Source organism: Gossypium arboreum, chromosome 13 (genome assembly GCF_025698485.1).
Source record: "Gossypium arboreum isolate Shixiya-1 chromosome 13, ASM2569848v2, whole genome shotgun sequence".
NCBI lineage: Eukaryota > Viridiplantae > Streptophyta > Magnoliopsida > Malvales > Malvaceae > Gossypium > Gossypium arboreum.
This window is the reverse complement of record NC_069082.1, coordinates 86152933-86175384: the sequence shown is the minus strand read 5'-3', so window position 1 is coordinate 86175384 and position 22452 is coordinate 86152933. Positions and strand designations below refer to the sequence as shown.

The window sequence follows — 22452 nt, the reverse complement described above, 5'->3', positions numbered from 1 at the left end:
GACGCCACTAGGGAGCTAAAAAGGTGGCGTGTGAGTGGTTGGGGGAAGACCTGGGTTCGATTCCCTGTGATGCAAATGTGATGTTAATTTTTATGCTTTGAGCATGCAGGAGTTGTAGCCGAATGGAACTCTGTGGGAGAGAGTTTGAATTAGTCAAACGCATGGATTAAGGAGTGATAAGGGGAGAGATTTTAGGGATTTGAAAGAGGGATTAGATTTGGCCGAATAGGGGGGATTAGGGAGGAGAAATCGGCTAGGGGGAATTTGATGGTTGTATATTCGGCATTAGGCTATAGTTGTGCCGATTTTCCTCTTTTTGAACACCATAGAACCATTCTTTTCTTTTTATTTTCTTCTCTAACCGAAACTGCCACCCTTCCCATTCATCTTTCTCTCTTTTCTTTTTCGAAACCAGTCCATTATTCCCTTTCGCTTCATTTACTACTCCCTTTCTTATCTTCACCTTTGCCGAAAAGCCACAAAAGCCGAAACCTGTGAAACTTGGTTGTACTGATTCCATTGTTGACCAGCAACCTTCTTTTCTCTTCAATTTTTGGTGGCCAATTCCTTCTTCTGTCGAACTCTAAGTGGTACAAAGGAAGACGGTGGTAAGTATTCGTACTCTAATCGATCCAATAGTAACTGTTGACAAAAGCCGAAACCCCCTATAGTTTAGCTAGGTTTTCGATTTGAGATATGGGCCTTATTGGGATTTTTCATTTGATTCTTATGGTTTGTATAGTAGAGTAGATAACTTTGGAGGAGCGTCAGACTCGGTGAAGTTAAGTGATCTATGGCCATTAGGTGGTTCTTTGGCCAAATATGGTAGGGTGGATTTTGGGTTTGATAAGCATGTTTTGTACACTAAGTATGGTGATGGTTAATTGTAGGTTGGCGTGGGAGATTTTGCTAGTGAACATCACAAAACAGGTGTGTAACGAACCCTCTTTCATAGCTTAACTCGATATTTGCCGAAAAGCCGAAATGCTGAAATTTTGGCATTTCGAGGACTCGTGAGCATGCAAACGCTCATAGGTTAGTTAGATTCACTAAGTTCGATGATCGGGATCGTTGGAACAGGTAAGGGCATGATTTGGTGCACGATGGTAAGTTGGGCCTCGAGGGGCTGAAATCGGGCCCAATAGGCTTCCGGGCCCATTTGGGTAAATTTGGTAGAAAATGGGATCCTGTCAGATTGCGCGTTAATACGGCTAAGACCATTATGGAAGATGGGCTAAATGGGCCTAGATGACTAATTCGACTATGTAGGGCCCATTAGGGGTTTTTGGCCCAATAACTCGGTTTCGCTAAGAATGGGCTAGAATCACTATCAAAACACATGAAATTGTTAGTAACTGATAATGAGCACGGAGAACCCTAATATGTGGTAAAATTATGAAATTACCCTTATAATATGAAAATTACTGTTTTGCCCCTAGGTAAAAATGACCATTTTACCCCTAGTGTTTAATTATGAGTTTGATGCATGAGATTTTGATATATATATGATTTGATACGATATGCATATGATATGTATGATATGCACATGATGTATTCATTTATGCATGGGTTGGGTTTATATGGATGGAGGAAGTGCAAAAGGGCTATGCCCCAGTTACCAAAAAGGGCTTTGCCTTAGTTTACCGAAAAGGGCTTTGCCCTAGTTTACCGAAAAGGGCTTTTGCCCTAGTTTATCAAAAAGGGCTTTTGCCCTAGTTATTAAAAGAGGCTAGGCCTCCAGTTATATGATAAAGCAGCTATGCTACCAGTGGAGAGATTGGTTGGGTGGGTTGAGTTATTCCCCACATGGAGAGCTTGGTTCGTACGGGTAGAGAGTAGCGGTTGGTGGGTTGAGTAGTCTCCCCAAATGGGCTTGCATATGTTCATTGATGTTGCATGTATTATTGAAATGGGCCTATGGGCCATATTGTTATAGTAAAGGCTTCGGCCCAATGATATGAATAATGAAAAGGCTTCGGCCCAGTGATATGAGTAATGTAAATGCTTGACCCAATATATCTTTGAGATTGAATTTGGGCTTAGGCCAAAGAGTGATATTGTTTTGGGCTCGAAAGGGCTTGTTGCACACTAAGTTTCCAAACTCACCCTTTCCTTAACCTTGGTGAGCCTTGATGTGGGGCTTGGAGCCGAGGGATTTGAGTGGCCACGGTGATCGCTTTTGGGCTTTTGAAATAAGTGATTGGTTTTCTTTAGTTTACCTTATTTATTATTTATTTTTGGGTTGTAATAAGGCCATTTTAACTTTACTTTCTTCACTGGGATTATTTTATTTTTAATAACTTTAAACTGGTTGATAATAATTCAAATAGGCTAGACTTAGGAGGCATTTTCAAAACGAACTTGTTTTCAAAATAACACAGCGTCACGATTATTTGATTTATCAAAGATATCTACTCAAAGAGATTTCAACTCGTTATAACCAAGTGTGGCAACGGTTGTGGGCATGTCTAGGATTGGATATAATTGAAGAGCTTGGTACTTAAGCAGCCTTCATGGCTCACCTCCTCTGTTACGGATTCCTACCTGGTGCCCAGCTTCCATTCACTTGGTTAAGCTTAACAAAAGTTTGTTTTAAAGCGCTAAAATGAAACATGGATTTTTAACTTCAATGTGGCACGTCGAATTCGACCGTAACATCTGGCCCGGGTTTAGGGTGTTACAATATCCCAAACATGGTCTTACACTAACTATCGAAATTGAGGCCGACGCCATGTCCCAGACATGGTCTTACACTAGCTCTCGCATATCCGTGCCGATGGCATGTCCCAGACATGGTCTTATACTGACACATCTCGTAGCCATGTAATTATTGGAATAATTGTTGGTGACTCAAATGGTGGATATACGAGCATGATAACTTATATGTTGTTCTATATCTCTATGAATATAGGAACTTTTTCTTGCATTGTATTATTTTGTCTACGTACTGGAACTGATAACATTCGAGATTATGCAGGATTATACACAAAAGATCCTTTTTTGGCTCTCTATTTAGCTCTATGTCTCTTATCTCCAGGAGGTCTTCCTCCACTAGCAGGTTTTTTGGAAAACTCCATTTATCTAGTATCCTGAGCAATTGCAATAATTAGGTTCATTGATATTCCTGGTATAGTAGATGCTATCACACATACAATCATACTCAATTCGATGGAATTGTTTGATCTTAAAGGGGATCTTCTATAATTTCGCACGTAAGGGGTTATTTCTTGGTTTCGTCCAGTCATTAATAAATTGATTATTTTTAGATAATAGTAGATAGAAACAATGCTTGTAAGGAGTCTTATTGAAATGATATATCCTGTCACAGTCTTTCGCGTAAATTTCTTTAAATGGGTAAATCGATCATTTGTCCTTGGGGATCTGACATTAATCCTCTCATACCTACTAATTGGTGCACTTGAGATGCATTTCCTCTAGCTCCTGAAAAAGACATTATATGACAGACATCTCTTACACTGGCATTTCATAATGTGGCCGATGCATGTCCCAGACATGTCTTACACTAGCACACACATATCGCCCAAATGTCATGGCATGAATATCTGTTTATTCCTAAGGTTCAACCGGAAGGTTCCTCTATGTCAATTCTCATCATACATAATCATTTCCACAATCAAGCAATTTATGCTATATCTATTCAAATACATGTAATAATGATGTAGTTATATTATTTACATACAACTTACTCGTTTCTATGGGATATTATATTCCATTGAATTTCTAATGTATTCTACCATCACGTGAATGTTATTAACTTTTGGCATCACTTTCATCATACTCAAAATCATCAACATATAATTCAATATAACCAAAGCAAGATAGATTCAAGTATATTAACAATAACATGGATAACATGCTTATTTAGTCTTACGAACTTACCTCGAATAGGAAAATGACAATTTTACCATTAGTCCATAACCTTGTATTTTTCTCGATTTAAGCCCGAATCTCGATTTCCTTGATCTATCATTTCAAATATAGCCCATTTAGGACTCACATTATTCAAATTGACCCAAAAATCATATTTTGAAAAATTTACAATTTTACCCCTTAACTTTGCCAAAATTATGTTTTTACCCCTAGGCTCGTAAAATGATTTTTATTCAATTTTCTTACTCTTTAAGCCTAGCTGAACCATTTTCATAACTATAGCAACTCAAGATTTTAATTATTACACATTTTCTTGTAACACCCTATCTCGTAAATCGTCGAGAATAGGTAAGGGCATTCTGGGACTTGTAACTCATGTCGAACAGTAAAATTTTGAACTTTTCTTGAAATAAAGATCATTCATTTAAATAAGTACTAAGCACAGCCAGAGATAAAATTTAAAATTCACTAAGTAAACATTCAAAAGATGCCATTTTCGCATGGCTTATATATACATTAACCAAATATATTCTTCCGCCACTAGTCTATTCTATACATGCCATAAAATAATTCTAAACATAACAATAACAAGCGGTGGATAGTGATAGTGTGACTAGTTCTTTGACGATCCCCGAGCACTGTAAGCTTCGCAATGAGATCTATAAAACAGAGAAAACAAAGTAAGCGGAGTAAGCATTACAATGCTTAGTAAGTTTTAAGCGATGACAACAGATAACAATCAAATTATAACATAGTTGTTCGTATTTTATTTCACTCTTCCTTCGGGCATACCATCCCTTTACCGAATATGCACATCTCATCATATACAATAGGCAGATAAACTTTCACATAAAAGTGAGCTCATGTGACATAGATATATTGTATGATTTCACATATTCTCTCACACTAATCCGAAGTCACATAATCATAGGAATAGTCTCATAGATTGCTCTCATATGCATCACATAACTACCTTATGATTTAGTTCAAATCAAGCTCACATATAAATTTGGAGTACATACCTGTTTAACCTTTCGCATTGAATATATTTATATGCAATCCTTATTACGAAGTCTTATAGCTCTAACCTCTACTTGGATTATCGGCGAGACCTTTAGCTCAGACGAAATCTCCACATGAAGTTATCGGATCTTACCCGGACAAAATCTCCATACATAGTCATCGGGTCTTACCCGGACATAATCTCCACACGTAGTCATCGGGTCTTACCCGGACATAATCTCCACACGTAGTCATCGGGTCTTACCCGAAATATATTTCCAAGTTTCATTTACATTTAATCACATGTTACAACATTCACATCGACTGTCATATTTGTAATTCATTTGCCTCATCAAAAATCTAATAATACACAACTTTCACCGTTTGTCATTTGGCCACAATATATATATATATATACACATCTCATACATATCTCACATTAGCCATTTGGCTTTACCACATATCCATCTCATACACGTTTCGCATTAGCCATTCGGCCTTACCACATATATTCATGTTCACATTCATCACATTGGCCATTCGGCCTTATCTCATATATGCATGTTCACATTCATCACATTGGCCATTCGGCCTTATCACACATACGCATGTTCACATTCATCACATTGGCCATTCAGCCTTATCACACATACGCATGTTCACATTCATCACATTGGCCATTCGGCCTTATCACACATACGCATGTTCACATTCATCACATTGGCCATTCAACCTTATCACGCATATATATATACAGGTTCACATTCATCACATTGGCCATTCGGCCTTATCACGCATATATATATACAGGTTCACATTCATCACATTGGCCATTCGGCCTTATCACATATATATATACGGGTTCACATTCATCACATAAAATCCTAAATCAAAATATAAATTTTCATGTATTCACATCACAATTATCCAAATATACTTCACATACCACATATACTTTCACGAATACACATTGTCTTGGCTGAATCTATATCTATCATTTTCCAATATCACGATTTAGAATTCACGTATGGGTTTAATCAATAGCTTATGAGCAACTAAAACAAGTTTATCAAGGTTTACAACATAATCTCAAATTCAGCACAAGCTGTTTTTCCTGAGCAATAGTCACTAAATTATTTATAAATGGAGCTACAAAACTCCAAATCACTTGCCGTTAATTTTTCCTGAATATAGACTCGTATATCTTCCATCCATAAAATTTACAGAATTTTAAGTTTGGCCAATCAATACCATATTTTTCTTAAAGTTTCCCCTGTTTCACTGTTTGACTAATCTGACCACTCTTCACTACGAATCAAATTTCTTATTTTACAGAATTCAAAATGTGTTTTATTTGACTTAATTTGAAACTAGACTCATTAAGGAGTCTAAGCATATAAATTTTATCTTATAACCATTTTTGTACAATTTATAATGATTTTCTAAAAACAGAATAGGGGATTTCGGAGTCATTCTGACACCGTCTCACACAACTTTAAATATCTCTTTATAGGAAATTTCTTTGCTCACAAGGTCTCTTTTATAAGAAACTAGACTAATTAAGCCTTGATTACATATTTTATTCAGCCTATAATTCCACACCAAAAATTTATAGTGATTTTCTAAAATCACGTTACTGCTGCTGTCCAAAGCAAATTATCACAATTTGCTCTTAAATTTCCAAGTCCAAACACTTATGAACTTACCATTTGAGTTTAAGACATATCATGGCCACATCATATCTTATTAAATCAACTCATTATGTCCTATTATGATTGAATTTACTCAACGTTTAATCACTTAAAACTTACAAAGGAATCAAACTCATATACTTAAGAACTTACCTCGGAAATTGCCGAGCAGTTCTGAGATCGACTATTCGGTTAGGTAGCTTGTTCTCTTTTTCCGAATTAGACTCCTAAGCTCTTGAGCTTGAATAAACAAATTTAATCTATTACAAACCAATTATACAAACTCATGGTCGAATATAACAAGAAGACATACTAGATTCTACTAGCCACTCATTGCTCTATTATTAACCTTACTTAATTATAAACGCATTCGGCAATTTGATAATTAAGTTCATATCATGGTATCATAACTCAACATTTATCAATATATCATTAACAAAATATGCTCATGTCAAATTTACTCCCAATCACACCTCAAAATTCAGCAAGCTTAGAACTCATTTAATAATTAAATTCGGTAGCTTAATCACTTTGCTAACTACTTATGCATATAATTCAATGATTTTTACATCATCTTACAATCACCATTATTCAAGACTTTGAGATTTCCACAAATGTTCATCTAATGCCTCTAGGCCAAATGTAATATTGCATCCAAATTCACATAGTTTTTTTGTTATATCTAATTCTAATGTACATAATCATAATTCAATTCAACATTATAAACCATTATCACCCATTTAGCCGAATATACCACATTAGTTTTTTTAACATTACCCATGTAATTACCTATAGGTTCTTATACCTTAAATTCGTACATTTAACCTTTTAATGCCCATTGATCATTCCTTTGGTCTTAACCTAAATGACAACTCTCATTCTCCATATTTCAACCGAATTTTTTTATAGCATGAAGACTTTCATACATTTATAAAAACTTTCATAACTCATTTGGCCTTATCAAGAACTATTTAACACGCAAGGAAAATAATCATAGAGGAAGAAATTAACATTCTAAATAGACTCAATCTTTGACCGAATGTACAAGGTGCCTCTAAGCCACTCATCCAAAAATCTTTACCCCATTCTAGTCATTCCCCCATTGTTCCATGCAACATGAAAATAACCCCTAATTCCAACACTTAATCATCGGCATATTGCTCAAATCACCATAAGAAATCTCAACTTTCTTGACATTACCAAGAGTGCATCCACAATTTAACTTAGCATATTATAAAGCCAAATCAACAAATTCAAAGCTTACCTCCTAATAGCTAAAGATGAATGCCGAATTGCTCTAGGTAAGTTTTCCCTTCTTTTTCATCTTTGTTTCGACTGGAGAGTGGTATGAGAAGAAGATGAACACCATCCTCCTTCTTCTCTTTTGTTTAATTCCTTTTATTACAATTATTAAATCATTGGTTAATATAAAATTATTTTAATTTTGAATTAGTGGAGCATTATCTTTCCTTGGCCGGCCACTATGTTTATCATGGGCAAATTGACATGCAAAACCACTCTTTTCAATGCATGTACTATTAGACCATTATAAGATTAACCTCTCACTTTCCAACAATGTTTCATATAAGTCCATTTTAATAAATTCACATAAAAATGATCAAATTAATGCATGAAACTTTCACACATGCATTTACTCACATCATAAACACAGAATATAACTTTAATTTCTTATAGGACTCGGTTTCGTGGTCCCGAAACCACTTTTCGACTAGGGTCAATTTAAGGCTGTCACATTTACTCTCTATTTTACAAACATTATAAAATGATTCTTTTAAGTGTTTTCATGCTAACACGTTTCACAAAAGTTATTTACTTCACAACTAAGATTCATTTTCTTTCATAAAAATGCAACAAAAAACATGAATATTCTCATGGTAAAACCCTAGACTTTCAACCATTTTGCAAAATAGTCCCCTCATTAGCTAGATTAAGCTACAAGGGTTCCAAAAGTACAAAAATTATAAAAAATAAGCATCTAAATCACTTACTTGTGAGGGTGAAGAGTTTGATGAAATTTCAAGCATCCAAACCCTTATTTTTTTCTGGTATTTTCAGTGAAGAAAGATGGAGAAGAAGGGTGGCTACTTTTATTTTATTTTATTAGTGTTTGCTTATGTCATCAAATACCAACCATACCAAATTTTGACTTTTCAACTCTTTTGCTCCTCCTATGGCCGACCATCACTTATTTAATGGCCTAATTTCACTTTAAAGATCCCTAATTAAGGTTCTCTAGCAATTTGACACCTTTGACTATTAAAACAAAACTTTTTCCCTTTATGCGATTTAGTCCTTTTTCACGATTAATCACTCAAATGCCAAAATTAATTTACCAAAATTTTCGTGCACTTATATAATCATGCTATAACACATAAAATACTATTAAAATAATTTCTTAACCTCTAATTTGTGGTCCTGAAACCACTGTTCTGACTATGCCCTATTTCAGGATGTTACAAGGTAGGATTTTGTTATTGCATATTTGTTACTTTTATTGATACGTTGATAGGCTAAGGCCCAACTGCATGACTGATTCTGTACTGAGATGGGCTAAGGCCAAACTAAAACTGATACTGTTACTGAAAAGGGCTTAGGCCCAGACTGTGATCATGTACATACTGTCTGTTTGTTTATATAGGGATTACACACTAAGTTTACATAAACTCACCCCTTTGGTTTAATTTGTATAGGTAATCCCTAGAATTGACGGATCGGTGCAACGGAGGACTCGATGGTGGCCACACAACCCCTTTGACACTATTTCGTACTTATTTATGATTTTAAAATTTTATTTCGGTATTTTATTGTAAATATGGCCTCTATGGATTTTTATTTTAGTTTGGGATTTTTATTGGTTATGGTTTATAACTGCTAGTATTAGGAAAACTCGGGTTTTCAAATGAAGCAAACATTTTAACAAAATACTCACAAATACGCAACCATTTTAAAAGCGTCCGCATTGAATAAACATTTTGAAGACTTTCGACTGATTAAATAACACGATTTTGAAATTAATAAGTAATAATAAAAAATTTCTAAACAGAAATTACTTTAAGCAAAGTTACGATTTTTTACACACTACCATGTGACATCGCCCGATCCGGCAATAGCATCTAGGCCAGGTCTGAGGTGTTACAAAAACTTTTTATTTTCCCCCTAAACTTTTACTTCTCACCCTTTACCCCCAAATAAAAAATTAATATCATCCAAAAAAATTCTTAAACCCAAATAATATTAATTTTATTTATATCTATTATTTATATTATTAAATTAAATTTCACATTTTGTACTATTTATATTATTGAATTGTTTTATCATATTGAATCTTTATAACTTTTTGCTAAAATTGAATTATTTATGATGCCATAAAATATTCGTGTTAAAATTTTATGTAGGTATCAATTTCACATTTTATCTTTTAGATAATTTTATGAAAAATTACATTTTTACATTTAATATATTTTTAATTTCAAAATACATAGTGAAAAGAATCGGGAGATAATTGAAGTTGAAGCAACTAAGCAAGCAAAGAAGTTAACCTGTATATAAAAAACTAATAAATAAATTATAAGGGGATGAAAGTCAATCACAAATTTGATTACAGTGGATGACAGTGATTACAAGGACCGAAAATATTTTTTTAACTTAACTCGAACAAATATATTTGATTCGATTCGATCCATCCCACTCGACTCGATTCAAGAAAGTTTCAAATCGAGTTGAGATGATAAAATATGATTCGCCAACTTGATTAACTCAAAATTTTTTCATTTGATTCGATTCGATTCGATTCAATCGAACGCTCACCCCTAACAACAGGTGGTGGTGCGTGCGCCTATGTGCAAGAAAGAGGTTGTTTTGTTTCCTGGTTCTTGCCCATATTTTCCTAGCATTAATTTGAGTTCTTGAACCCTCCTAATCAGCTTTTAATCATATTTTAATTAGGGAAAGACATTTCTGATCAATTAACCATTTGGATCTCACAATTCGGGAAGTGTAAGTGCGATTAACTATAAACTAGTTTATTGTTTCGACAAAGTTGTTGGGAAAAAGGTTATGGATTGATTAAATGAGGGATTTTAATCAATATTAGCTACTGATTTTCCAGTATGTAATTGTAACACAGCAAAAATCCCAAAATCCAAAAAAATCCTAAAATCTTGATTTTTTTTTTGTACTTAGCAATTCCGGTTAAGTGTTAATTACGCAAGGGTAGGTCTTGGTCAAGGTTTGAGTTCAAATTAAGGGGTAAAAGAAATTATAATTTAATTATTAAAAGAATCAAGGTTGGCAAGTAGTTGGGCTTTTAAATATGGTTAAGGGAAAATAACATCAAAAAGCCTTATGGAAGAGTGGCTAAGTGACGCCACTTAGAGTGTAGGGACATGGCGTTAATAGCTAACAAAGAGTTCCAAGGTTCGAACCCTAGCTTAGTGTTTTTAAAAGTTTAATTTTGGCCTTCTAAAAGGTTGGAAGTGGCGTGGAAATGGACGCCAAGGGAAGTGTTCAGGAGAGAAATATGAGGAAAAGATCAATGGGTTATTAGGGAGAAAAACGAGGAGATAAGAAGTGAGGAGCAAGTGGAGCCGAAATGGGAACTTAGGCTTGAGGAGTTCGGCCATAAGTGTTATAAATAGGTTTCGAACGCAAGTGTGTGAGGCTAATGCCGAAATCTTTTTCTCACCTTGTTGCCAGAAACTCTCTTCCCTAAAAGCCGAAAACCATTTTGTTTTCTTCCTTTTCTTTCTGTCGATTTCTTCAAAACCCGAAAACCCTTGTTCTCCTTTTTATTTTCCTTGTGCCGATTTCTTTGTTTCACTTTTGGGTTTAGCCTATTCTTCTTTCTCTCTCCCTTGGTGCCGAATAAGCAATTGTTACCATTCAAATCTCTAGAGCCGAATACTCTTTGACTGAATCTAGTGTAAGTGTTACTCTTCTAATAGGTTTTCTTTGCTAAGTATCAAATATTTTCTCTCACTCTTTCTAATCAAATGTGGTAGGGAATTAGTATCGGATCTCGGATCTTAGGTCATTGCTGAATTGCTCCTTAGGTGTTGTGGTATTGGTAAGTATTCCTCTCCCATTGGCTAAGGTGGCTAAATGTTCATAGTTAAGGTAAGGGGACTTGTGTTGGATATGAATCATCTATTATTCTGGTTTTAATAAGTAATATTAATGCAGATCTAGGGAGTACGTGATCAAGGAAAGCTATTAAGGATTGTTGTTCATGGTAAGGTTAAGGTGAGGTTTTGGTTTTTTTGGGTAGAATATGGATTAAACATACAATTAATTGAAGGGTGATATCATTGTAGGTTGGTGACTAAGGGAATCTCGGCACGCTTGCTTACCAGGTGTGTACATACACTGCACACACACTATGAATCGGCAAAAGCTAAAATGCCGAAATGCTAAAAAATCAAAAGTTTGGCTTCTGTAGTCTTATGAATGCACGAACACTCATAAGGGGGTAACCAATAGGTTGCCTAAGAACCATGGGCGATTCTGTGGACTTGGGTTGTGATTTGGCCATACGGGTCGAAATGGGCTAAATGGGCCCGATGGGTTGCTGGGCCCATAATAGGCAAAAACTGAATATTGATGCTATATGATAGGAATTTGTATGTGAGCATGAATATGAATATGGCTGGGCCTAACGGGCCATATAAATATGATTTGGGCCTAATAGGCCATATACAGGTGATTTGGGCCTAATGGGTCATATGAATATGATTGGGCTTAATGAGCCAGAAACAGGTATGTGAATTTGTTTGGGCGTTGTATAGGGTTTTGGGCCTAGTATATGATAACTACAGAAGACTTAATTAATATATTGCGACCGTGGACAATTCAAAGGGTTAAGGTGTGACAACGGGTACATGCATGTCTAGGGCTGGGTCTAGGGGGAGCTTGGTACTTAAGCGGTCTTAATGACCCACCTCCTCTTCTCTGGAATCCTACCTGGTGCATAGTATTCGTTCATCTTAGCTTGCAGGACTTGTTAACGGGTCAAGGTAAGTTAAAATCATAATTAAGGGAAAATTACCGAAATGCCCCTAAGGGCAAAAATGAACAAAATACCCCTAGGTGTTGAATGTAAGTTTTATGGATGTGACATGCATACAGATGATGTTCTGCTTAGGTTACATATGGGGTGGGAACTTTGGAACGGAGGAAGTATATAAGGATCGCATGGTTGCTTGACAATCGTAGATCCACCGACGGCTTTTAAAGCCCAATATGTAAATGAAGGTGGTTCCGCAACCGGGCTACCATTGATGTGTAGGCTGGATTGGTCGATATTTATATCCCCACATGGTGTGACGGCGGATGGAGCTAGTGTGTAGCGGATAGATAATTTGGATGGGATTGCATTGCATGTTCGATGATTTCTCTTTGAATGCTTGTTTTTCATTGAGGATTGTACACATTGAGTTTGCAAAAACTCACCCCCTCTTTTATTTTATTTTTAGGTGATGCTCAGTAGAAGGATCGATGTTTGGAGGGACTTTGGATGGCCGACTAGCAAGAAGATTCAGGCTTGGTTTTTTTTAAGCACTTAAGTTTTTATTTCTTTTTACGTGTGTCTAGTTCAGATTGTAATAAGGTTTTCATTATGTTATTATTACTCGAATTATTATTTTAATTGTAATTACGAGAAGTTGAACATGTATTTCTTAAATTATAGTATGTTTTCTACGTTTTCACAACTAAATTTTTAAGTGAGATGCTTTCATCAAATCTTATGTTTCAAACAAGTGATTGAAAGGTGTTTATTTTTAAGATGTTCTTTTATTTTGAGAAGGGTTTTCAATGAAAATACGATTTTTGCTAAAACACTTCAATGTGACACTCCGAGTTCAGCCAGAACATCCGGGCCGAGTTTGGGGTGTTACATTCAGTGGTATCAAAGCCAGGTTTCAAGATGCAAGCTATGAAGTGGGCTTTATTATTTGATTTCTTTTTGTGTTTTTAAAAAAAATTTGGAAAAAGAGAAGACTTGCTAAGCGGCACACCGAGCCTCCGACGTCGAACCAAGTAAGTACTTTTATTCTTAAATTTGTTTAAATTGTTATACAGTAGATAGTTAGAGGGCTACTTTAGATGATTTTGTTAGAGTGGAACTGAAGCCCGTAGGATCCTGAAACTATAAAGGATTTTCGAAAACAATATTCTCTCTAAATACTTTCATAAAACATCGGGTTAAATATTGAAACTAACTAAAACTTTATAAAATTTTTAATCCAGATGATACATGAATCGACGATGAGTGCTAGAAGAGGTGTGAGAGGTCGTGGCCGAGGTCACGGAAGTGTTAGGGCTGAGTTGTCGACATCAGGCCATGTGCCCAATGTTGGAGTAGAAGAGGCTCCGGCCTCACCCATGGCTAAGAATGGGCAGTATGATTGGGCCACAGGGGAAGATGCATTGTCCCAGGCAATGCTAAGGATTTTGGAGAGGGTCGATAGGCCCCACAATGGCACTGAAAATCGGGGATCCATTTCGGAGTGACTTCGATAGAACGGGGCTAAGATCTTTAAGGGTGTGGTGGGCGTGGCTCCTAATGTGGTGGAATAATGGTTGGAGGCCACTGAAAGGATAACGGAGGACTTAGACTACTCACTGGAACAAAAGCTGAAAGAGGCAATGTCACTGCTTAGGGAAGAAGCCTACCAGTGGTGGTTGACTATGAAAGAGGGCACCCAACCAGAACAGGTCACTTGGGAGTTTTTCAAAGCTACATTCCAAGAGAAATATGTGGGTGCAAGCTCTATGGATGCTAGAAGGAAAGAGTTCCTGAACTTGACCCAAGGAAACAAATCGGTGGCGGAGTATGACGCAGAGTTTCTACACCTTAGTAGGTATGCAAGAGTAATAGTGGCAACAGACTATGAGCGTTGTGTTAGTTTTGAGGATGGACTTAGAGATAGCCTCAGGGTGTTGATAGCTCCACAAAGGGAGCGAGTTTTCTTGGATTTGGTGGAGAAGGCAAAGATAGCGGAGGAGGTTAAGCGCACTGAGCGCTTAAATTGAGAAAAAGAAAGGGGTAGGTGTAATATCCTGAATTAGGGCCTAATTGGAATAGTGGTTTTGTGACCACAAATAAGAGATAGAAATAATTATTTTATGATTATTTTGAGGTCTATGATATGATTTCATGATTGTGTGAAAATTTCGTGAAGAAATTCTATGCATAAAGTGCTTAATTTGAAGTTAAGGACTAAATTGAATACGTTGCAAAACTTGCATTCTAGAAGTTTCTAGTATTAAATTGCTTTGAAATATTAATTAGGAGGTCTGAAATAGAAATTTGACCAATTTCAAAGTTTATGGACAAAAATTGGACATGGATGGAATTTTTGGAAAGTTTAGTAAAAAGGGCATTTTGGTCATTTAGGGGTAAAATGAATTAAAATACAAAATTAAAAGCCAATTTTGTTCGTCTTCTTCACCATGGACGTGTATAGCAAGGGAGACTCCATGTCTAGGGTTTCCAAGCTTCCAAGCTTGATTGTAAGTCCGTTCTAGCCTCGTTTTTAATGATTTTTATGTTTTTGGAGTCCCGATAACTTGATTTAGCTTAAATTAGCAATAATTCAACCTAGGGTTCATATTTGGAAAAACACCCATAGGTGAAATTTGTGTATTTTGGTATCTTATGACAAAATATGAGGTTTTAAATTATGTTAGACAACTTGTGCTACTCGGTTTTAAGTGAAAACGAGCAAAAGGGCTTAATCGGTAAAAATACCTAATAGTCATAATTACATGTTAGAGTGAGAATTTGATGTTGCCATAGAAGGGAAAAATGATCAGCATGTGATAAAACATAAGAAAATAGGATGAAGTTTAATTTCTGAACCTTGGGGCAAAAGTGCAAATATGCAAAATTTTAAGGGTCAAAATGAAAGTTTTTAAAAATATGATTTTTGGACCCGTATGAATAGTGTAACTAATTATAGGCTAAATGTGATTTATAGATGAAGGAAATCGAGATTCGGGCTTAAATCGGGAAAATACAAGGTTATGGACTAAAATGGTAAATTGTCGTTTCTGGATCGAGGTAAGCTCGTATGATAATAATAATGCAATGCTATGTTTGAATTATATTTCTTACTATTATTGCATATATTGTATGATTTAATATATTGGAAAAGTTGATGGAATGGTGTTTATGATGTAGAAATATGACATGAAAGAATGTTACATGAAATGCAAGAAAATGAAGATACATGACAAGTGATATATGAAATATGTGATATATGTTATGTAAATTCTTAAAATCTGATTTGATATTTGAGTTGTGTCTTATTATACTATGAATGGACAATTGGTACTATGGATAGTGAGATCGACACTTGAGTAAATTGTACATAAATAATCTATCGATTTTTTATGTTATTATATTTTGATATCATACTGAAATGTGGTCGCCTATCAAATGGTTATTTGATGTAAATTATGAATTTAAATTGATTACGGACAATTTAGTAAAATGTTGAAAAGTGAGGAATTTCACGATTGAACCTTTGGAATAAAAACGATACGAATGATCTATTGTGAGGTCACATGTGTAGTACTAAGTGCAGGCTACTATGCGTACCCGAAAACTGTGATCACGTGTGTAGTACTAAGTGCAAGCTACTACGTGTATTAGATGGTGAGGTTACGTGTGTAGTACTAAGTACAGGCTACTACGTGTACCAGACTGTTGGTTGCATTTGTAGTACTAAGTGCAGGCTACTATGCGTACCAGATAGCTTTGGCTACAAGTGTGGAAATGGGAAAATGTGCAGGCAATTGTGTATCTGTTATTATTCCGATGAGTTCAACGGGAAATCGATTACATGAAAATACATGTGAAAGTGATTATGTGATGAGCAAGTGCAAGTATATGTTTATTTGAATTTATGAGTAATATGCTCAATATTTGAGCGAACCTCGGTAAAATGGAATGGATTAAGTGAAATTGTGTAAAAGTGAACTTTAGTAGTAAAACAGTACTAGACAGTAGCAGTGCATGAATTTGAAAATGCACCAAAAATTGTGTAAGTTGAATTAAATTTAAAAAAAATTATGGAAATAAAGCTTAATGAGTCTATTTTCACATGAAAGAAACAGGGGAAGCAAAAGAATTCTATATTATGTGATATTTTAATTCTTGTTAAATAGGGTCTGAATGAATTCGAGATCCCCTATTCTGACTTTAGAAATTCACCATAAATTTTAAAAAAATTATTAAGAGTCATACCTTACATTCATGGATTCCTTATTGAATTTAATTTTAAGGGAAAGAAACAGAATGGTTGTTGGAATTCTGTACAGGGATAAATTTGGTTCGTAGTGGACAGGGATCAGAGTAGTCATACCCTGAAATAGGGGAGACTTTAACTAATAAACTGTACTAAATGGCCTGACCAAAAATTCTAGAAAAAAATTAGTTAGTATACATATGAGTCTAGTTTCATAGAAAATTTACGAAATTGGGTTTCGAGTTTTGTAACTTGAGATATGATTTTTTTTAACACCGGGACTCCAGAAAATAGCCTGTCCTAAATATGTGTAATTGTACAATTATAGTGTTTTATCTTGAAAAGCATGGTAGTAATTGCTTATTATTTTCATATGAACTTACTAAGCGTAAAGCTTACCCATCCTCTCCATTTCTTTAGTATTGGCAGGTCTCGGAGGCAAAATCACATTATCAAACTATCATTTTTGGGAAAATTAATTCAAATATTAGAAATATCAATTGAGTGGCATGTATAGGAAGTTGGTTTGTGATATGTATTTTTATTATGATTTTGACCATACGTATCAGTCTGCATTGAGTTATCGTATAAAATCATGAGATGTGGTCCTTATCCATTATGGTTTATAAGTTTAATTAATCCTGCCATGTCTTATGTTTTGATGTGATGATATAGTTGGCTTTGTTTGTTATGCATGTGTTCGAAAAGTTTTGAATTAAATGAAATTTTATGGCCCGGTTTTCGTCTATGTGTATTGTTAAGTCTGGTAATGCCTCGTACTCTGTTCCGGCCTTGGATACGGGTAAGGGGTGTTACAATAGGAATAAAAGGGAGGCTGAGACTTCTGGTGTTGGACAGAGGCCTAGGGCTAGGGCTAGAGTTAATGGGCCAGTTAGAGCAGGGCCCCCTACTGCTAATCCAGGGGTGCCACCTTGTGGTGACTGTGGGAGAAGCCACAGAGGCGACTGTTGGAAGAGGATGGGAGCTTGTTTCGCTTGTGGGTCTATGGAGCATAGGATCAAGGATTTCCCTCGAACGCTAGGTCGAGAGCCAGTAGTGGGTCAAGGTGGTGCTCAGCCACCAAGGGGTGGACAGCTACAACCAAGGGGTAGTGGATAGGCTAAGGGCGGTAATGGCAATGGACGAGGATGTAGAGCACCAAGCAAAAATGCAGGCTATGCTAAGGAGAGACAGCCAGCTTTGTTTTATGCTACTTGTCACCGAGAGGACGAGGATGCCTCAGATGTGATAACGGGTATGTTCCTTATATACGAGTTACCTTACACAGCCTTGATTGATATTGGATCGACGCATTCATATGTTACATGCAATAAGACTGAGTCTTTGGGTGATATGTTTGAGATTATTGCGAATGAGATGACTGTCATAAGTCCGTTAGGGCAGTCTGTAGGAGTGAATAAGTTGTTTATGGAGGTACCCTTAGTAGTCCAAGGGGTTACCTTTTTAGCAAATTTTATGGAGCTGTCGTTTAGTGAATTCGACTTAATCTTAGGTATGGATTGGATGGTGAAGCACCAAGGCACCTTAGATTGTGCTGCAAAGTGAATGATGTTAAGAACGGCGGAGGATAAGGAGGTGGTGGTATTTGGTGAACGCCAAAATTACCTGTCGAATGTGATTTTGGCGTTGAAGCCTAAAAAGTTAGTACGAAAGAGATGCGAATCCTTTTTGGCTTATATTAGTGATACGGAGGGTAAGAGCCTTACTGTTAAGGAGTTGAGAACAGTTAGGGAATTTCTGGATGTCTTTCCCGAGGGGCTGCCTGGGTTGCCACCCAGCAGAGAAGTGGAATTTGGAATTGAGTTGTTACCTGGAACGGCTCCGGTGTCTATCGCTCCTTACCGGATGGCACCAAAGGAGTTGTTAGAACTTAAGGCACAGATTCAGGAATTGTTGGATCAAGGATTCATCCAACCAAGTGTGTCTCCATGGGGAGCATCGGTGTTATTTGTGAAGAAGAAGGATGGAACCTTACGAATGTGCATCAATTATCGACAGTTAAACAAGTTAATTGTTAAAAACAAGTACCCTCTATAGAGAATCAATGATCTTTTTGATCAGTTTAGGGGAGCTTCTGCTTTCTCAAAGATTGATTTGCATTCAGGATATCACCAATTGAGGGTTAAGGAGGCAGATGTTCATAAGACAGCTTTCAAAACTCCCTATGGGCACTACGAGTTCTTGGTGATGCCATTCGGACTGACGAATGCACCTGCCGCTTTCATGGATCTCATGAATCTGGTTTTCTAGCCCTACTTAGATCAGTTCGTGGTAGTCTTTATAGATGACATTCTGGTGTACTCAAAAGATGAGGAAGAGCATGATACACACTTAAGGATTGTGTTGCAGACTTTGAAGGAGAAGCAGCTGTATGCCAAATTCAGTAAGTGTGAATTTTGGCTAAGGGAGGTTACTTTTTTAGGACATGTGGTGTCAGCCGAGGGGATTAAGGTGGATCCCTAGAAAATTGAAGCGGTGTTAGACTGGAAAACACCCAAGTCAGTGTCGAAAATTCAAAGTTTCTGGGCTTGGCAGGATACTATAGGTGATTTGTTGAGGGCTTTTTAGTAATTTTTGCACCCTTAACTAAGTTGTTGAGGAAGAGGGTACCGTTTGTTTGGACGGACAAGCAGCAAGAAAGTTTTGGAAAACTTAAGAAAGTTTTAACTGAGGCCCCTGTGTTGGTTCAACCAGTGCCTGGGAAGGAATTTATGGTTTATAGTGACGCGTTGCATGTGGGCTTAGGATGTGTCTTGATGCAAGAAGGAAAGGTGGTTGCATATGCGTCACGGCAACTTAAGACTCACGAGGTGAATTACCCAACCCATGATTTGGAGCTAGCTGCGGTGGTTTTCGCACTAAGATATAAATGCATTACTTATACGAGGAGAAGTGTATAATTTATTCAGACCACAAGAGTTTGAAGTACCTCATTACCCAAAAGGAGCTAAACCTTAGGCAGCGTAGGTGGGTGGAATTATTGAAGGATTATGATTGTATGATTGAATACCACCCTGGCAAAGCGAATGTGGTAGCTGACGTATTGAGTCGTAGGGTTAAGTCAGACTTGAGGGCTATGCTCGCCCGATTAAGCTTGTTGGATGATGGTAGCTTGTTAGCTGAGCTTCAAGTAAAGCCAATGTGGGTTGAGCAAATAAGGAGTAAGCAATTGATGGATGAGACCTTGGGTGCTCGTCTTAAACAAGTGGAGAGTGGGGAGACATCAGACTTTAGGATGAACAGTGAAAGAGTGTTGTGTTTCCGTGGGAGAATGTGTATACCAAAGGACAATGATCTAAGACAATCTATTCTGCGGGAAGCACATAGCGGCCTCTATGCTATGCATCTTGGTGGGAACAAGATGTATCGGAACTTGCAGGAGCTTTATTGGAGGCCTGGACTTAAGCGCGAAGTTATGGAATTCGTAAGTAAGTGCTTGGTTTGTCAAAAGATGAAGGCGGAGCATCAGCTGCCTTCGGGATTGCTTCAGCCAGTGAAGATTCCACTCTGGAAGTGGGAGAGGATCACTATGGACTTTGTTAGTGGGCTACCCTTAACGCATACTAAGAAAGACTCGATATGGGTCATAGTGGATTGGTTAACCAAGTCTGCCTATTTCGTACCAATTTGTACTGACTACTCGTTGCAAAAGTTGGCTAGGCTGTATGTGGCAGAGATTGTAAGATTGCATGGAGCGCTGGAATCCATAACATCTGATAGGGACCCACGTTTCACTTCATGATTTTGGAAGAAGCTGCATGAGGCGTTGGGTACTAGGTTGAACTTCAGTACGGCTTTCCACCCTCAGACTGATGGACAGTCGGAAAGGGTGATCCAAATATTGGAAGATATGTTGAAGGAATGCCTGATTGAGTTTCGAGGTAGCTGGGAGGACAATCTACAGTTAGCCGAATTCGCATATAATAATAGCTATCAAGCAAGTATTGAGACGGCTCCATAGGAAGCACTGTCTGGGTGAAGGTGTCGAACTCCAACATGTTGGACGGATTTGGGCAAACGAAGGGTTTTGGGCCCTGAGTTAGTAGCTGATACGAGGATAAGGTGAAATTGATCCAAGATCGGTTGAAGGAGGCCTTGGATAGGCAGAAGTCGTATGCTGACCTTAAGCGTCGAGAAATAGAGTTTGCAGTGGGGGACTTAGTTTTCCTTAAGGTCTCTCCTTGGAAGAAGGTATTAAGGTTTCGACGGAAGGGAAAGCTAAGCCAAAGGTTTATTGGGCCATATCGGGTTGTAAGACAGATTGGTAAGACAGATTGGTCCAATCGCTTACCAGCTGGAGTTACCTCCTGAACTAAACCAGATCCATGACGTTTTTCATGTTTCCATGCTAAGGCGGTATCGCTCGGGTCCTTCACATGTCGTGGGGGTTGAAGAAATTAAGGTTAGGCCAGACCTAACTTTCGAGGAAGAGCCCATACAAATAATTGGTCGAGATGTCAAAGAGCTAAGAAGGAAGTCCGTTCCATTAGTCAAAGTGCTTTGGCGGAATCACAAGGCTGAGGAGGCTACTTGAGAACCTGAGGAAGTGATTCAACGTCAATATCCCAAACTATTTTAATCAGGTAAAATTTTGAAGATGAAATTTCTCTTAGGGGGTAGAGCTGTAACGCCCCAAAAATCCCGAAATGAAAAAAAATCCCAACATCTTGAATTTTTGTTTTTTTACTTAGAAATTCCGGTTAAGTGTTAATTACGCAAGGGTAGGTGTTGGTGAAGGTTTGAGTTTGAATTAAGGGGTAGAATAAATTATAATTTAATTATTAAAAGAATCAGGGTTGGCAAGTAGTTGGGCTTTTAAATAAAGATACGGGAAAATAACATCAAAAAGCCTTGTAGAGGAGTGGCTAAGTGATGCCACTTAGAGTGTAAGGAGGTGTCGTTAATACCTAGCAAGGACGTCCAAGGTTCAAATTCTAGCTTAAAGTTTTTAGAAGTTTAATTTTGGCCTTCTAAAAGGTTAGAAGTGGCATGGAAATGGACTCCAAGGGAAGTGTTCAGGAGAGAAATCTGAGGAAAAGATCAAGGGGTTATCAGGAAGAAAAACGAGGAGATAAGAAGTGAGGAGCAAGTGGAGCCGAAATGGGAACTTGGGCTTGAGGAGTTCAGCCATAAGGGTTATAAATAGGTGCCGAATGCAAGGGTATGAGGCTAATGCCGAAATCCTTTTCTTACCTTGTTGCCAGAAATTCTCTTCCCTAAAAGCCGAAAACCATTTTTTTCTTCCTTTTCTTTCTGCCGATTTCTCTAAAAGCTGAAAGCCCTTGTTCTCCTTTTTATTTTCCTTGTGTCGATTACTTTGTTTCACTTTTGGGTTTAACCGATTCTTCTTTCTCTCTCCCTTGGAGCCGAATAAGCAATTGTTGCCATTCAAATATCTAGAGTCGAATACTCTTTGACCGAATCTAGTGTAAGTGTTACTCTTCAATTCGATTTTCTTTGCTAAGTATCAAATATTTTCCCTCACTCTTTCTAATCAAATGTGGTAGGGAATTAGTATTGGATCTCGAATCTTAGCTCATTGCTGAATTGCTCATTAGGTGTTGCGGTATTGGTAA

The 22452-nt window shown here is 37.1% G+C and overlaps 1 protein-coding gene across 1 annotated transcript; it reads left to right on the top strand.

Moving 5' to 3' along the window:
- The first annotated feature begins 18424 nt into the window (after positions 1-18424).
- Positions 18425-21410, top strand: LOC108468263 (uncharacterized). Its single transcript, XM_053024550.1, has 5 exons — positions 18425-18796; positions 18914-19060; positions 19127-19259; positions 19900-20389; positions 21137-21410. The coding sequence occupies exons 1-5, from the start codon at positions 18425-18427 to the stop codon at positions 21408-21410; spliced, it is 1416 nt and encodes a 471-aa protein (XP_052880510.1).
- The last annotated feature ends 1042 nt before the right edge of the window (positions 21411-22452 follow it).